The sequence below is a fragment of the Anabrus simplex genome, chromosome 11, assembly GCF_040414725.1.
Source record: "Anabrus simplex isolate iqAnaSimp1 chromosome 11, ASM4041472v1, whole genome shotgun sequence".
Classification (NCBI taxonomy): domain Eukaryota; kingdom Metazoa; phylum Arthropoda; class Insecta; order Orthoptera; family Tettigoniidae; genus Anabrus; species Anabrus simplex.
Genome location: NC_090275.1, coordinates 3,914,747 through 3,932,614, shown reverse-complemented (window position 1 = coordinate 3,932,614; position 17,868 = coordinate 3,914,747). Strand labels below are relative to the sequence as shown.

The window sequence follows — 17,868 nt, the reverse complement described above, 5'->3', positions numbered from 1 at the left end:
CGGATCGCGAGCCGCATAAAGCCCATGAAACATTTTTCTGTGGCCCGATTAGTCCTTTACAAAGATATTCATTTAATCTATACATTTTTAAATTAAAATACATATCGTTGCAAAAGAAATAGCTAGCTATGGTTTGACGTTGTGTAGGAAGAAATATCACAGGATGATGTGATTTTCCAGCCAGTGATAATAAAGTAAAGAGAACCAAGTTTTTGGGACACTTTTTGTAATTATATTATCCCTGTCTCCTTAGGTGGTACGAATTGGTCCACCACTGCTATTGAATTCAGTTTTCACTGTTTTAGGTTTTCAAGATTAATTTTATCTATATGTTTTTATTATTCATTAATTTATATGCGATTTTACTGAAATAAGTTTTAAGTTTGCCATTTTAATCTGAAATGCAGTTGTTTTTCCTGCTTACTACCTGTGAATTAGTTAATGAATTTAGGCCAACGTCTGTTGATCACGTCATGTTTTTACTAAAATATTGTTATATCTTGGGAAAAGGGGATGTACTTTATGTAAGTAAAAATAAGTTACTTCTAAACTTATTTTTAAAAAAGTCTTAAATTGTGAAATGTATCTGAAAATTGTACTTGCATTTCCTGTTAATAATTTAGCATCGTTTCTCGTTTCCAAAAAATAAATATTTACTGGGCACCGCTCAATGACTAAATACAGTTTTGACTCTCTGGAAACTCCTGCGCTATATGGGACGTGCTCCTATCCTAGAACTACACATCCTTGTATAGCAAATTCGAGTGCAGAAAGAGTCTTATATTTGGAATGGTGTATATTTCTTATTGAGCTGTATAAAGAACAAGTTGCTACTTGTTATTCATAAAATCGCCGAAGGAGTTTGAAAAATGTTTTCAGATGTTGTAACATTATATTGCTCAGCTATAACAAATGAGGAGAGTTCTCTTTCCAAAGCCATTGTATAGAATGATATCATCATACTGTAATATAGAAGTGAAGCATGAAAAAAAAGATATTATGTTATAATAAGTCAATGCCAAACATTTGTGAGCGTTTTATATGCTAAGGAAAGGCATTTCTTTTACACGGCCACAAATTCTCCTGCAATTTTACCAGTCTTCTTAATCTTGACAGACGTTATTATTATTTCTAATATAAATTATTTCGTACTAATAGAAGCAATCAAGTGAATTATGTTAAAACAGAGAAACTCTAATACGTAGATTCTCCACAGCAAATACTACAGAATTCTAAGTATAATCAAGAAAATGTTTTTAATTAATAACCTTAGTACCTTACCAGGTGTAAAATAAAGTTAATATTTGTTTGGACACATGCCAACTATGTGAAAACCAATTAAAGTCCGTAACATCTATTTTGGTATTTATTTCTCACAATTTCGGACTATTTGCAATAAAATAATAATTGTTAGTAATAAAACAGACTGCGAAAACGAAAGCTGTGGCATAAAAAAATAAACAGCTTTGAAACTAAAATGTAATATTGTTTTGTTTTTGTTTTTTGCTAGTTGTTTTACGTCGCACTGACACAGATAGGTCTTATTGCGGCGATGGGACAGGAAAGGGCTAGGAGTGGGAAGGAAGCGGCCGTGGCCTTAATTAAGGTACAGTCCCAGCATTTGCCTGATGTAAAAATGGGAAACCATGGAAAACCATCTTCAGGGCTGCCGACAGTGGGGTTCGAACGTACTATCTCCCGAATACTGAATACTGGCCGCACTTAAGCGACTGCAGCCATCGAGCTCGGTAAATGTAATATTGTAGAATACAAAAAGGCAGAAACACTGCGTGGATGCAAAGGAGTGAAGAAAGAGTTCGGATAAGTTCAAAGATTTAGTCAGAAACTGACGACTAGTAAGAAAGTTTTCACCGCATAGGCTAAGTTCAATCAAGGTGAGATCTATTGCAAACAAGCGTGAGACTGTGGTGCTGTATAAATACTATTTGGGTATCATTGTGTATTGATATAGTACAAAATATTCATTCGTGCATTCCAACAAATTTGTGATTGAACAGTTTGGATACATGCAGTTTGTGCCATAAACCGAAAATATGATACCAAGTAATTCAGGCACTGTAAGTGTCCATAGAGAGGCTTCGCGTGTATTTAGTATATTTGAATTCTATGGAGCTTAAAGTCTTCAGTTCTGCTCTCTAAGTAAAACTTGGCCGGAACATTTGAACAAGTGAACAGAAGAACTAGTAAATCTGTTTGGAAACTTAAAATGGCATAATCCTTTCTAGAAAATATTGTTTAAACGCGAAGAGAAGTTACTATCGGTTCATTCAATAAAATCTCCCGAACTGACTATATTTTAAATCATATGAGCACGAAAATTATATTTTTAATCTTAACCCATAAATTATTAACACGTATTTTACAAATTGTACGTATGGTATTATAGAATATTGGTGATGAAGTTAGTAACAGCTAGCCTTCACTTTCTAAAACTAGGTTAGCACAGACAGAACAAATAAACTACAATATATAAAACCACATGATAGTGAGTAAACTGCACAGCCGAGCATCACATGTAAGTAAAACTAATCAAATAATTAAGTTTTGTAGTGTTAATTATGCATTTTTCAAATACGTAATATTGAAAGATGCAGAAATATTAAAAACGAGAATGCTAGTATTAATAGTTTTAATTTTTAAAGGTTAGTTTTAATACTTTTATATATATTCCCGAAAATTGCTTTTGTCTTTGATTCTATTTTAATCAGTTTTGAGAAAAGTAAGAAAACCGTTTAATTATAAAAATACAACTATTTTGGAAACATCGAACGGGTTAGCGGGAGAATTTGACCGTGTAAAATGGTAGAAGTGTTTCTTTAGGCTTGCGGATGATTAAGATATATTAAAATAATCCCCTGTCAAAAACTGGAAGATATTATTATATAATTTAATACTAGAGAAAATTCTCTTCCTGCTCATACATCTTCAAGCTTTTGTCGAGAGGAATGCATTAATCTTGTCTTATTTAAGGCCAAAAACGATGTTTTTATTGACCATAGAAAATGCCATGTCCTAAGTACATGAAGTTTTAAAAAGATGTTTGTTCCTTCAAATATTTTGTAATAATAAGTATAGATAATGTATACAAACCAAGACACATGTTTTTAACAGCAAAACACATAACTCTGCTATTATCATTTATGCCTTCGATAAAAGCATACAATGAAGTATGTTCACAGAGGAAAATACAGCAAAAAAATATCCAATTGAGAGTTAAGCATCTGATCTTTTCAAGTGGTACACATATGTATGTATAAGCATTGATATAAACTTTAGCGTCACATTTGCTCTAGTTTTTTTTTTTTTTTTTTTGTGTCTGATTTTAAAAATAATATATTAGTCAGTACAAAAATATTGTCTAAAAATCCTCAATCTGCCTTCCGGCTGCTTTGTTTGTTTGTTTGTTCCTGTTGTCGACGAAACTTCAGTCTGATTTCAACGGAACATGGTGATTGATGTTCTTACAACCATCGTCGCGTTCCTTGTCGAGGGAAAGTTGAAAAGATGAAAAGAGAGAAGCGAAACATTACTTGATGTCCATCATGTTGCGTTTTATTTATAGTGACAGCCCAGAACTACCTTCGACTGATTTTTCTAAAAAGAACACCAGTATCGCATGGAAATAGAAAATTTGTTAGTAATTACTTTTGGCAATTTGGTCACAAATAAGAACACTTAAACTATAGAAAGATAGAGGGCGTTTTATTACTGTTGTCGCACATTTACATTACATTTCCTATGTTTATTTACCCATAGAAAATAATATGCACATAGTATGGAAATAGTGAAGCTATCTTTCTATCATCACTTTTTCCTGGTGGGCCGAAACGCAACTGAACTTTTAAAACCGTTCACTTTTCACAGACAAATTTTTATGTCTTATTTCATTTATAATTGAAGGAAAACTTCATACAATTGCTTATCGTGGACAATTTTGAGTGAAATTTTACGTCGAAGCAATGAATTATCGTTTTGTATGTTGATTTCGTAAAGACTCTATTGATCAATTTTATCTCTTTCGACGTCCAAATTTCTATTTTTAGAGTTTGTTTCTGTTCTTGTAGTTTTAACAAGGATGGCTTTGTGTTAAGATTTTATTAGTAATCGGTTACGAAATACGAACAACGCTCATACTTATGCTCTAAATCCGTTTTCATGTCAAATGCACTTCTACACGGTACCGGTATTAAATTAGATGCTGATGTGTAGACAAGTGGTTGTTTGACGATAATTAACTTTATTCCTAGTTCAGTTAAACCGATGGTTAATAATCAATGTCCATGTCGCATGTTCTCTCCAGAATAGTGTTATACACTTTCAAAAAACGATGTTATCCTCAATATTGTGAACAGGGAAATGTTCCTGATTTCGAGGTCTATACAAGGATGCTTGCATGATGTAAATACTAATTCCGCTGTTATTAAATGAAATACTTCGAAATTTTATACACATCTATGTCTATTGACTGAGTTTTACATCGTTTGGCAATAAATTCGTTTTCTTGTTCGTGACAGCAGAATGTATTTGGTTTGCAATCAAACTTGTGTAACCAATTCAGATTCCTTGTGGCGTTTTGATCGAGCTAAATGAGCCAGGTGTTGGGTTCCGGCCCCCAGAAGTGACGAGGTTTATCAGTACGTACCAGGCCGGTAGCTAGTGTATGGGAGTGGGTAGAGGTTCCTGGGCGAGTAGCCGTAGGTCTCCCGGGACACAGGCAGATAGCGGTAGCCGGGCACACTGATGCGGTCAACGGCGTGCTTCGGATCATCGTAAATTGACTTTCCAAGCGATGGCCAAGTGGACGACAATTCCGGGAAGTCGGAGTAGAGTGAGGGGTAGAATGCCCTGGGACGATGGACGGGATCTGGTGCCCGCATGTCGTCAGTTCCTGAAACATATCATATCAGAGAGCTCTCGTTACAGGATCCTCATCAATCCGTAGAAATGTGATAGATATTTGTGGAACTTGCACACACAATTAAGGGAAGGTTTCACAAAACTCAGATATTTCTCTATCCTTATGTTTTAGCACCAGCTGAGCTAAACTTAACATCTACTGGCAACGTATTTTTACAAAAGTGAACATATGCACTGCACTTACTGAAATGAAAAAAATGAAATGGCGTATGGCTTTTAGTGTCGGGAGTGTCCCGTAGGCGACCTGCGCGTCGTGATGAGGATGAAATGATGATGAAGACGACACATACACCCATGCCAGGGGAATTAACCAATGATGGTTAAAATTCCTGACCCTGCCGGGAATCGAACCTGGGACCCCTGGGACCAAAGGCCAGCACGCTAACCATTTAGCCATGGAGCCGGACACTGAAACTTGATATCTGTATATTTAAAACGAAATCGCATTTGCACTGAACCACTACATAACTGAACTGGAAAACAAATTGGAGAGGGAAAAGAAAAAGAACCTTGTCCTACGGCTCTTCTCGGATTTATGTGCCTCGCATAACAAAAATTCTACAGTCTTGTCCATTCTCATGAAAATAGTAGATAATTCTACTGTTTTCAAGAAGATTTCTTAATTTATTTTCCCATCCGAGGTCACAGTTACCTTCCTTCAGACGGCATCTTTGGAAATATTGAGAAAGAGTATCGAAGAGTAGACAGGAACACAATCAGAATAGCATGCGATATTAGGAAAACATGGGAAGTGTCTAATTATTGGTCGAGACTGGCAAATATTTGACTTTAAATCTAAATGTCAGGAAATTTGGAACTATAAGCTTTCATTCAAAATGACTGACGTCCGTGGGAACAATATACGCAGAGTCCAGAGTTCTAAAGCCGAGAATAAGTCATGATACAACTGTGGAACTTCCATTCATAAACCACGTTAGTGCTGAGTGCTGACATAAGGAAGTACTTTGATGTGTCTTCACAAGAAGACATTTTATGAAGAAGTGTGCCGGGACAAAGCAGCGTCTGAACCTTCCTATGAGTTGATAATATTGTGTTTATCAGTGAAGTGCCCTGTTACTGTTACTGACAATACAATATCTGAACAAAGGCGTATATTATTCTTTCCTTCACTGCACAATATGTCTAAGGAAAGTGAGTTTTTCTTGAAAATCTTGATTAAGAAGTTTAGAAACTGGTAATAGAAGTGTGTAGATGGTGACTTTTGTAAAAATGTATTATTTTCAGGCTTAATTTAGAGATAGTATTTAGTTATAAAAACATGTAAAATATCCACTATCTATTTCATTTATACCTTTTCCTTTAAACTTATATTAGCTGCAAAAATAGTATTTCAATTGTGAGTCAATTAAAAAAACATATCTCCTGAAAGTTTATATTTTTGTAGAGGTCAAGTTTTGTGAAATTCCCCCTCAGTTCAACTTCCTATAAATCTGGCAGTTTCGTATGCTCACCTCTTACAATCAGCTTAAAGTAACGGCTAAATATGCCGTCCACATTACTCTACGTTCAGTGCAAAAGAATACCGCACTTCTTTCATTCGCGGCGTGAAATAAAGTTCTAAAATTAAAAATTTATTTTATTGTGACAATTATATTCATGTGCTTCCTTGGCTGTAAAATTAATCACGCTGCTTGAAACATATGTGGATGAGCTGGGACCTCATTGGCCACTCATGACTACGAAACATGGAGCCCGAAGAAAGTTGACAGGAGAAGGATTGGTGTTGGCGCCGGCTGTTAACAGTCAGAAGACAAGATCAGGTTAAGCCAAAAATCTGCCTGAAATGGAGTAGGCTATAGAGAGACAAATTCAATCTTCTTTGGATAAATACTGAAACAAGGATGTTGTGATGAATTGGGAGACCAGGAATTTGAAAGAAGCTGCCGGATTAGAGCTGATTTGAGACACATTATCCACAGGAGTGTTCGCTCGAAGACAGAGAGAGATTATCATTTAAATTTGTTAACATCGGGCGTGGATTTGAATATAGAAAGTTATTTCTTTAATATTTCATTTCAGAATGTTAGTATTTTAAACTTGTACAAGTCACTCACCCTTCAGTGCCCTGACGTAGGACTGCCAGAACCTCGCTTTCCTCTGGATTGGCTCGTTCCTGCCTATCATGTCCAAGTGATTCTTCAACATCGTGCTATTTAGAGTTGCGCTTTGTCGGTCGAAAACGGAAGTTCAATCTGAAACATTAAATATTACATTTACTCAAAGTCTGTGTATCCACTTTCCTTTGGTTTTCGTAACTCCTCCACGCCAACTGGAAATTAGTTAGTGCCAAGCAAAACGTGAAGAATGAAGTTATCGACTTTGCGGGGCTGAAGAGCGGACCCTGCTCGTTCCTGCCTATCATGTCCAAGTGATTCTTCAACATCGTGCTATTTAGAGTTGCGCTTTGTCGGGAGTTAATAGGTCTAATAATAATAATAATAATAATAATAATAATAATAATAATAATAATAATAATAATAATAATCACCAATAGAGCTGTCGAGTGCAGGCGTGATCTCTGGTGGGCGATCTGGTAAACACCCCGACATCGCGCGACATGGGCCGTACGGAGATGTATGGTGCCGAGTACTTCTCAAGTTGTTAGTTATAGCTGCACACACCTCGTGCATAAATAACTCCATCTGGGAGATGAGCTATCCCCGAGTTCCATTAGCAAAAAGTGAGTTAAGGACGAAGTATTCAGATAATTAATTGGCTCTTCTTGGAGAATTCTCTTTTTTCCAGTTGACGTACGTCGGTTTGGAGTGCAATAATATGTCGTTCATCTGTGTCATTTCCTGGCATGGATATTGTCTTGTCTTTGCATTCTCTAACTATTTAACTGAGTAGTTATTATCATTATAGTTTATTATTGCAAGCTGCTGGTGTTATTGAAGATCAATTACAATTCTTCAGCATTTCTAACTTAACATTTTTCAAGACTGTAATGTCATTTGAGAACTTGAATTACATCATATTTTCAAAAATGGATGTGTATGACCGCTATGATACAAAGTGAGCGCATCTGTCTTCTCTAGGAGAAAGCTCGTATAACGTGGACCTTTCGCTACGCAATCTCTAAAATTCTCATTTCTTTGAGTCAATTTCTTTTTCCGTCTTTTGAAAAGAATTTAAGAAGCCTGACTGTAAGTTTCTTTCAAGATCAAGTTCCGCAGCTCAAGGGATGCAGGCCCGCGAGGCCTTCGTGGCCCTTCCCTTTGTGTCGGACCTTCTCTCATTGGTGGTTACTGGAGGATGGCTGCCCGTTGTACTTCCTCTGATCACCGCCACCACTGGAGAGTCCATTACAGTAGCTCTTTTCTTAAGACTACATAGAAAGGCTGTTTCCCTTGGTGTACGAAGTGGGCGCGCTATCCCTGAGTTGTGTAGGGAGGTATTTGTTGCTCTGGTGGAGATTTCATCACTCAGGGCAGCCATGGTATAGGATAAAATCGTCCCGATTTAATCTTGTCAATGATATGAATCATCTCCCTCCTACGTACGGTGAATTCTTGGAAGGCTAAAGTCTCATCGTGCGCACGAGACCTTTCTTGGTAATGCGGCGTTCCTCCCACCTTCGCAAGCTTTCTCGTTCCAGAGCTATGAGAAGGTCTTCATCAAGTGCGGCGGTCTTGTCTCATGACTCACTAATTTCAAGTTGTTGTGTCCGCTGAGTGTTTTGTCTTTCATTTGGAAAGTCTTTGGGAAACAACTGATCGAGGCTAAGCAGTGCTGAGTGTTTTATCGTTTATTTGGAAAGTCTTTGGGAAGCAACTGCTCGTGGCCATGATCGTTAAGGCGTCAAGTCTTGAAGGTTTGAGTGCGAACAATCACCGGTAGATAGCAGAGCCGGTAGTATCACTACATTGCATAGGCCTATCAAAGCCTGACTTCAATTTTAAACCTCTGCGCAAAGTTCATACGGAGTGAGGGCATATTCGTCAGTACAGCCTTGACTAGACTCCTTGGTGTTATACGGCAGGAGTAGACTACGTGCCGGCACCGGGTTTCATCCTTCCCTAACTCATCGCCACACACACACACACACACACACACACACACAAATACGCAGGTCGCCCATGGGAGTCAATATCAAGACCTGCACCATGCCTCCCCCGCAACAATCATTCACCCTGATTTTGAGCGCCTGATTTTCCAAGATCTGTATAACAGTGATCAATGAGTGGAAACGGATGAAGAGGCAACAAATGGAAACAGAGAGGGTGATAATGATCAACAGGGTGCCTCAAAAGTTCCAGAAAAAATTAAGATCAACACCATTTCCTAAAGGGGAGATTAGATAAATATTTTTTGAAAAATCTAACAGGAAATATTAAAAACTGCCCCATCAGTCAATAAGGCCATTCTTCTAAGTTTCCGAAAATCCTGTTTAAAAAAGTAATGTCCTTAAAAGTTATAATCTGTGTGCAAAAAATTAATGTTTTATTTAATTCAATTTATTTATTTATTTATTTGCTTTTGCCATAATTGAATAGAAGCGTCTTCCATGTTTCCATTGGTGTAAAGATCCGTATACCAGAGGAAAATAAGTACGCAGGGCTAACAGTCGTTATGCTGCACCAGCGTTATTTCTTACAAAGAACGTTCAAGTGCGACGTTAACGTGTGCCTGTCTCCTTTCTTATCCGACCTCCCTTGGTTAACTCTTGTTCTTTTCCTACCACAACGATTCGTTTGCGAGCGCTAGGCAGTCTTTCTGTTGCCGATACCTTTATTTTCCGAGGGTTCTGATAACAGTTGTACTTCCTGTTACCCGGAGGCCCCGGATCTGCGGACTGGTTCGAGGTCCATTCAGCCTACGTTAGGCCAACGCCTTCTCCTCTAGGCTTGAGTGGAGACGTATTATCTTGATGTCAGTTGCTCCAGAAAAAGAAGCGAATTTTTTTTTTTTTTTTACAACGAAACGACGAAGGACAAGCTATACCAACTTACTGAGTAAATGGTTATGTTCTTGTTACAAATTGCTTTACGTCGCACCGACACAGATAGGTCTTGTGGTGACAATGGGATAGGAAAGACCTAGAAGTGGGAAGCAAGCGGCCGTGGCCTTAATTAAGGTACAGCCCCAGCATTTGCCTGGTGTGAAAATGGGAAACCACAGAAAACCATCTTCAGGGCTGCCGACAGTGGGGTCCGAAACCTCTACCTCCCGGATGCAAGCTCACAGCTGTGCGCCCGTAACTGCACAGCGAACTCGCCCGGTACTGAGTAAATTGAGGTGAACCAGGTAACAGGACGTGATGGATGTTTTTAAATCTTTCAAGTAAAATAAGTTAAAGGAGAATATTTAACTGTGGCTTCACTCGGTTCCGATCGACTATTTCAGTATTTCTATCAATGGGGCGTAGGCTGGATTCTTTTCGATGCCATTTATTTGATTTAATTTTTCACAGGCAACTGTTTTGCCTGTAAATACCCAGGAATTCACGAGATGACACACACAAATAGCTCATTTCATTGCTGTAATTACCCCCAAACTGTATAAACCACACAGGGAAATATCAACCAGAAGCAGAATTCTTCTGTGCTGTTAGGAGTAGGAGGAAGTAAGTTAGTTTGTGATGTAACTGGTCGGCGCGTGTTTCGCAAGTCGAGGCGCTAGAAATAGCTTGGCATGCCTCTCCTGAGGACCGCGAGCTATTATTAGCGAGTGAGCAGAGCCTGTGACCGTCATTGTCTATTGATATCCCTGTAAGTGCGGGGACTACGGGGACCTTAGCTGAATCTGCTATTGCTTCCACTTCTTTTCCGAGGCCAAGGAAACAGTTCCCTTTCTTCGGGCCTCTTCCATTTTTATTCTGATTACTGTTAAGAAAAGACATATTTCATTTTATTTATCGTATGGCTTTTAGTGCCGGGAGTGTCCGAGCCTGCGCGTCTGGAGGTGGAACCCGATATCGGCAGGTAGCCTAACACGTCCCCATCCAGGCCATATGAACTTTGCGCAGAGGTTTGGAACTGCATTCAGGTTTTTGGCACTGCCGGCCAACATTCTCACTACCAGACCAGACGGGCTAGAAAGGACGGTTACCTACTTTTACTGCGTCTTAAAACTATTTAGAAGAGATGGTTGATCAGTTGTACTTCCTCTTAAAACAACAGTCACCACTACAACCGTGAATGATGTCACGATGCATAAATATGAATAGTAACTTCATGAATTATAGCAGAACCGAAATTATTCACTTATCAAACAGACCTTGAAAACGAATGTGACTCGCGTTTACCAACAATTTTAATAAATTCATTTTATTTTAAAAAACACATTCGTCAATGTTAATAAAACATTAACGAATATTTGGGCTCTTAGATCATTTAGAGAATAGTTTTAAACAAATATTTGAAATATACATTTTAATAAACAAAAACTTCCCTTTCTTTTAATGGTGAATTCTTTGAAGATATATTTTGCGAAAGAGTTCAATGGTTCTCGTGGCATGGATGGTACCAGCATCGGCCGCGATCATGTGATAAGCGGCAGGCTCTAATTTACAGACTGACGCCTCACAGAGACAAAGTATAATGTGTTTATATTTAATGTAGTTAAATGATTTATAGGTACGTTCAATTAAGTGAGCGTGTGGAGTTGATTCATTTTTGTTATCTTCTCATTTCAGAAAGGTTGATTGTGTTTCTGTAGGGTCCGGGTTCGAGAAAATATTGGCCTCGCTCTCTTCCGACTCCCATGTGTCTTTCATGACCATTCCCTTCAGTTATTGGTCATGGTTGTATGTCGGCAGGCCTGTGTTTTCCCATTTTCATGCCAATGAAATGCTGGGACGGTCACTTCCTACCCAGTCTAAGTTGGCATGACCTTCAAGCCTCTGTGAATTACTGCCACACTTCTTGGTGTCCTGATCTCCCTCTGCTTCCTTCTCCCTATCCTCTTTCATTCACCTCACATGACTCCACCTCCAACAGCTATTTCTAACTCTTCATTCGAGTATCCTTCTGCCATTGATTTATTCCCTTTGTTATGCCCCTTTGTGTGTGCAATCATTCACACTGCCTTACTTCTCAGTAAGATATCCATCCAGCTTTCACTCCCGTACAGGCCACCGTTGATAACAACTGCGCTCTTTGCACGAGCTTTATTCAGCTTCACTTACGGGGAACATTCGTGGAGTGCCTGCCTTTGTAAATACTCACTGGCCGTACTCACGCGCTCATTTTGACTCGTAATTCCGCACAAACACACACAGGTCCAACTTCCCCTGTTCAACTTTTGGATGTCAATAGAAGTAGTTTTGTGCGCTAATTTCACTCGACAACATTGATGTTGGTTTCCAGAGCCGTAGCGGTATCATCACATTCGCCCCTGTATTCAATAACATGATTAAACATTCCTGGAAGGAAGCTACATTTCCAGTTGAATGTGATCATTTTATGCTCCTGACAATATTATCTGGGGCAATGAAGATTCGAGTTGCTCATCTCGCAACTGCACAAATGCTTCATTCATCATTGTGGTTATTGTCGTTTATATTTGTGCTTAACAAAACCCATAAGCATGTTTAAGCGTATGTAAAGGCAGTTAAAATTAGTAGAGTTCCCTCTCATATTCATTACTTATACCAGCACATTTCTAGGCTCATGAACATGTACAGTTACCTCTGTGGGCAGGTAAAAATGGTACATTAAGCATTTCCATCGTACTTGACTTGACGGGACGTCGCGAATGTCCACCTGTTCCAGTTTTGTATTCCCGATTTGACGTTCAATCCTTCTGCGTTTCTTGTTTGAGGGCTTGCAGGGTGTGCAAGTCGAACAACTCGAGAAGAGCCATCAAATTAGAAGCGAGTAGATTCCCAGGAATGGGGCCGATGTATAAATACACTTGGCTTGTCCCACTAGCTCTGTCTTCTGGTTGGTTATGGAAAGTTTGCCAACGCTCGTGGATTTATAAGACACATTGACCAATATTGCTGAAATCAAGAGTTGCCAACATCGGGTCACCTTCCTCGTCTCTCTCCAGCCTTTCAGAATTACTGCTGGACGTCAACAAAATTCCTGTATCGAAAAATGTATCATATTCCTGCACTAGAAAAATATTGCAATTGGTTGGTGGTTGGGTTTGATTTCTCGTCAGTAAGTAGAAAAAAATTAGAAACAAGAGTTTAACTCGTCACATGGCCCTGATGTTCGTTCCTGCGGGCAAATAGCTGAACACTCCCCTCCCGCACCCCCCCCCCCCCCCACCGGTATGGCTCATGAGCTGAAGTTAAACTGTTAAGTTTTTATTTATTTCAATGTGTTCATGTTTGCATTTCAGAAAAATTTGAAACTTTTTGTTCTTGATTAACTCTGAAAACTCTTATATTGCTAATAAAGTTAATTTAATTGCAATAAATCAGTTCAAAAGTAAGCCAAGGCAATTGAAATACTTTACTTGCTTTAATTTTGGTGTCAAGTAAATAGGCCAATTGCTTGGTGAAGTTGTGTACCTTGACACGGAGAAGGAACTGTGGTTCAGTCCACCTGGAAACAAGTTCCATCACTCAGCCTTCTTCCACAGTCTCGACGGAGATTTAGCTAATATTCCCGGCGCAGCTCAGAGCTGTAAGGTGTGTTCTTATTCCCGACAAACAGCTCCAGCTTCTGTCGTACGACATGTAATGTTCACACGGTGATCATTTATGAAATAGGAAAATATTTTTCCTGACAGGGAAGGCGTTATTTTTTGAGGAGCAGGGTAAGTTCCTTTGATGAGAGGGCAAAATCCCTCTCCTCCGCTCCCCTCTGTTAATTCGAACCGTGATCAAATCTGCTAGTATTTCTGGTAGAAGCCCGAATGATCCACCCGCCTCTTGCGCTGGACACCCTCCTGACGTCATAACAGTGTCACAGACGTTTCCGAGCGAGTTGGCTACGCGGTGCGAGAGTGTAGCTGTGAGCTTGCATTCAGGAGATAGTGGGTTCGATCCCCGCTGATGATCCTTTTCCGTGGTTCGCGTATTTCATTCCAGGCAAATACTGGGGCTGTACGGTCGTAACACGCACTAAGCTACTCAGTCTCCTTGATGGAAGCTGCCAAGCCTTCACAAGGTGGTACGGCCTGGCAGCCCTTTAAACCACTGGAACTCTTTAGCCTACTCTCCTACGGTCCCCACTTCATCGTATCTATCATTTATACGGTTTGTTCTATTATTAAGTGCATCTGAATTGATTCGTTTTAAAAGACCCTAAGTCAGCAATTATTGCAAACCTGTGAGGAAACAATCGAAACTTAACAATTAATAACGTGGAATATATTTATAAGATGTAAATCTTGATTGAAGAAGTCAAGGACTTGCACAACATGTTATAATTTTTTATATACTGGTTTAAAAGTTAATGAATTAAGGGATGAAAAAAATTAATTAAGAATGTTTGATCATTGTTAAATAAAGTGAGGTGTTGATACAAGTTTATCTTAATAATATGTTGAATGATATTGTTTATCTACGCAGAAAATGATTCTGAAATGGACATCTCTCTCTGTCGACGATATTCCAATTATACACACTTTTCCAGAATCGTTGGATTTCCTGTTCATCGGATGGGTATCCTTTAGTTGTACATCCATTTTATTCACCAGACTTGCGGTATTTCTATATAGAATGATGAATCATCATTAAAAATTTCATTTTCTGGCATAAAACAGGAAAATGGGTGACTTAAGTGTTTTTTAAATAAGCGATTCAATTATTTCTATGCATGTACAGTATATGGATAGCTAAGTACTGCACGTTTGATTACTTATCGGTTTGTTTGCTTGTTTGTTTGTTTGTTTGTTTGTTTGTTTGTTTGTTTGTTTGTTTGTTAATCGCAGGGGCATACTTTTATGAAATCCCATGCGTATTAGCTATACACTGAACTGCCGGTGACTTAGAGAGCAGGAAAGTAATGCAATAGAAAACATTAGCTGTCGACAGTTCTCAAAGAATTGCAACGAAATTACAAAGTTACGAATCTCGGCCTGTCCTGTTAATAGTCGGTGCTTAAAATCGATTTGTGTTTCTATAAAATTATGTGAATTACTACAGAAAAATAATATTCTGTAAGCGACGATGACTGTAGTCTGGTAACGTGTGAGAATCTCTTGGTAACTACCTATTGACAGTGGATGAGAGTCCGGAGAACTTGTGGATGTTTCTCTCAGTAGACGTTACGGCTAATGAAACAAGTGTCATTCTTAGGTATAATAAATTCCCGGAGTATTTAGGAGAAACCCTACACCGAACAGTTGCAGCAATAATACAACCTGAGCTGGTTTAGATCTGGTCTTTTCTACAGCTAAAATGTTGCCCCAGTTTGGTTGAACAGCTTGATGTTAAGTTAGAGGACACCGATGTAACTAGTCACTCTTCTAATCAGACTTCCAGTTTACAAGCCTCCTCATCTGCGCTTGAATTCGAGGATACAAGATCTGCCTCTTTATGAACACACCCCAGATTTCAGATGGAACCGACTAAATGCAAATATCACTTATGTCCAGAATTTAACAGAGATCCATTTTAATGCAAGTGCCCAGTGGATAGAAGAAGTACCATGAATACCAGCGCTCAGCATCGGTTCTTTTTTTTTTAACTTGGACTATACATTACAGGATTTGAACCAATCATGGAATCTGTGCTGAATCTCTTTACAAGAGCAACAAAATTCCATCTCCTCCATGCGACAATAAAACAGTTCAGCACATTGTGTCCGACACGACCATATTGCGACATTGGCTCTTATGCTGCCGAGACAATGTATATATTTATAAATATTTTGTATATATATTGCCACACGAAAAATAATACGGCGATTTGTACTTAGTCAAGTATTTACCTGTATAGCAGCTCACCAACTAGTGGTGCTGGACACTAGTGAGATATGTCAGCCACGGAAGGCACTCTCACTATCAGAAAAAAGGGCGAATTCTTCCATTTAAAGGGAGTCTCATCATGTTGAATCTCATTCTGAGAGTGTTGTTCAGCTTCAGGTACTCAGCCGTATTGGTTGACAACACCACTCGTAACTCACAGTTCCTCAACGAAATCCGCGGGACAGCAAGAACCACACAGATTTCAATGAAACTTAGGTCAATCGTCAACTAACATATCCTATATTTCATTATGTTAATAATTTTGTCATAGAATCGATGGTAATGATATGAAAATAGCGGAGCGGTTGGCTGATGATGACGTATGAAGCGGTAGTTCTAATTTTAAAGTTACATAAAACACTTTGTAACGATAACGAGATTTCGACATACGAACAGAATTTTACGCTCCACAAACCTATTTTCTAACACGTGCAGTCTATGAATATATCGTATATAATGGAAGCTGAAATATTTTCCAGTATGAAATGTTGGTCATCTAGAATCTAGATATAACCGTGCATGCTATTAATATAATATTTTATTAGCACAAACTAGCAAACTGTTGAGAAGCAATATTCTGTCACCGTGCCCCCAGTTGTTCAAGTGATATTACGTTAATGGCCCTTCCCTCGTTTTAGGAAATACCTTCATTCTTGAAACAACATGCTCAGTGTGAGGAAAGGCAGAACGTTTTTCTTCTTCCTGGCCCTTTTCCCGACTTATTGGAGCAGGCACTTAGACGGCTGGTTGTATACACCAGCCGGGAAGAACCGAAGGCCGGACTGTTATTAGTCAAAGTAAACTATAAAACTAGTGAAGTGTACATAGGCAGTTGCTGATATCACACATTCTTATTTGGTTTATGATTCTGGAAAGAGAGCAAGAAAATTTTGCTTCATTAAACTGATAAAATATTTAGATTTGCTGTAACACTCGCGATAGGAATGGTATTTCGTTTCTTTGAGGTTATGGATTCACTTGAAAAGAAGCTCATTAAATCACTGTACAGTAGGAAAATCACTTTCAGACTCAGAACGTTTCGCTTCTTCGGAAAAGGCACAAGGAACACTGGGAATTCGATCAACGTTGAGAACATTTTAAAGATAATCACTTTTCTTGCTTTCGTTTTCAGAATCACTTAATTCGGATATTAGAGCACCGTCCTACCTGGGTCCTAGCGTCGAGTCCCTTTCGCCCTACACCAGAGGAGATCGGCCTGCTAGATGGATCACTGGCTAGCGACTGACGGCCGAGCGCTGTCCCCGGACAGTATAGCCGCCGCCCAGGAGTGGGGAGGAAGGCCAGCGCCAACAACACGTCACACCCGTGAATGGCGACACAACCAATATGCAACCGATTGTTTTCATCAATGGATTATCCATCAGTCGTCCTCGTACACCAAAACAATGATACTACGCTGAAATCATGTTCGTGAAAACGAGGTTTTTAAATGACAATGTATTGTACACTTTGTACGTCCCCACAGGCTTTGTAGGCAAGTGGCTGCGGGGGGGAGGGTATATTTTTCCGTGGTTTCCCGTTTTCACACCAAGCTGTACCCTCCTTCCTTGCCCTTACCTATTACATCTTCGCCACAAGACCGGTGCGACGTAAGTGTATGTGATATATAAAACATAAGCATTCTTAAATGAACAGGGCAGGGCTGAGCTCGAGTATTCAGGTTCGATTCGGGCTTTTCTCTTCATTTGTGCGATCTCTAAGGATGTGTTTGTTGGGATCACTTTATCTTGTATCGCCTGGAGTTTGAAAGTTGTTGTTCTGCTTCAACTACAGCTGTAAGTATTTCCTCAAGTTTATCACTTGTCCCCTTCTCTTCTCGGCGACTCCTTCTGAGCGATTGACGTTTTCTAGATCTGTTTGAGACCAGTGCTTTACGTCACACCGACACAGATAGTCTTATGGCGTCCACGGGATAGGAAAAGGCTACGCACGAAACGTCCGTGGCCGATTAAGGTACAGCCCCAGCATTTGCCTGGTGTAAAAATAGTTTCACTTACCCTGTACAGTTTAAGGGTGTGT

The 17,868-nt window shown here is 39.2% G+C and overlaps 1 protein-coding gene across 4 annotated transcripts in view; it reads right to left on the bottom strand.

Annotated features, from left to right (window-relative positions):
- Mf (myofilin) overlaps positions 1–17,153 on the bottom strand; it is a 44,592-nt gene extending 27,439 nt beyond the window's left edge. For all 4 annotated transcript variants that reach the window (XM_067155354.2, XM_067155355.2, XM_067155356.2 and 1 more), the window contains exons 1-3: positions 16,996–17,153; positions 7,014–7,151; positions 4,664–4,909 (exon numbers count right to left, since the gene is read on the bottom strand). In XM_067155354.2, coding sequence (XP_067011455.1) covers positions 4,664–4,909; positions 7,014–7,104 — 337 coding nt within the window. In that variant the 5' untranslated portion in view covers positions 7,105–7,151; positions 16,996–17,153. The remainder of the gene's footprint in view (positions 1–4,663; positions 4,910–7,013; positions 7,152–16,995) is intronic.
- Positions 17,154–17,868: the final 715 nt, after the last annotated feature.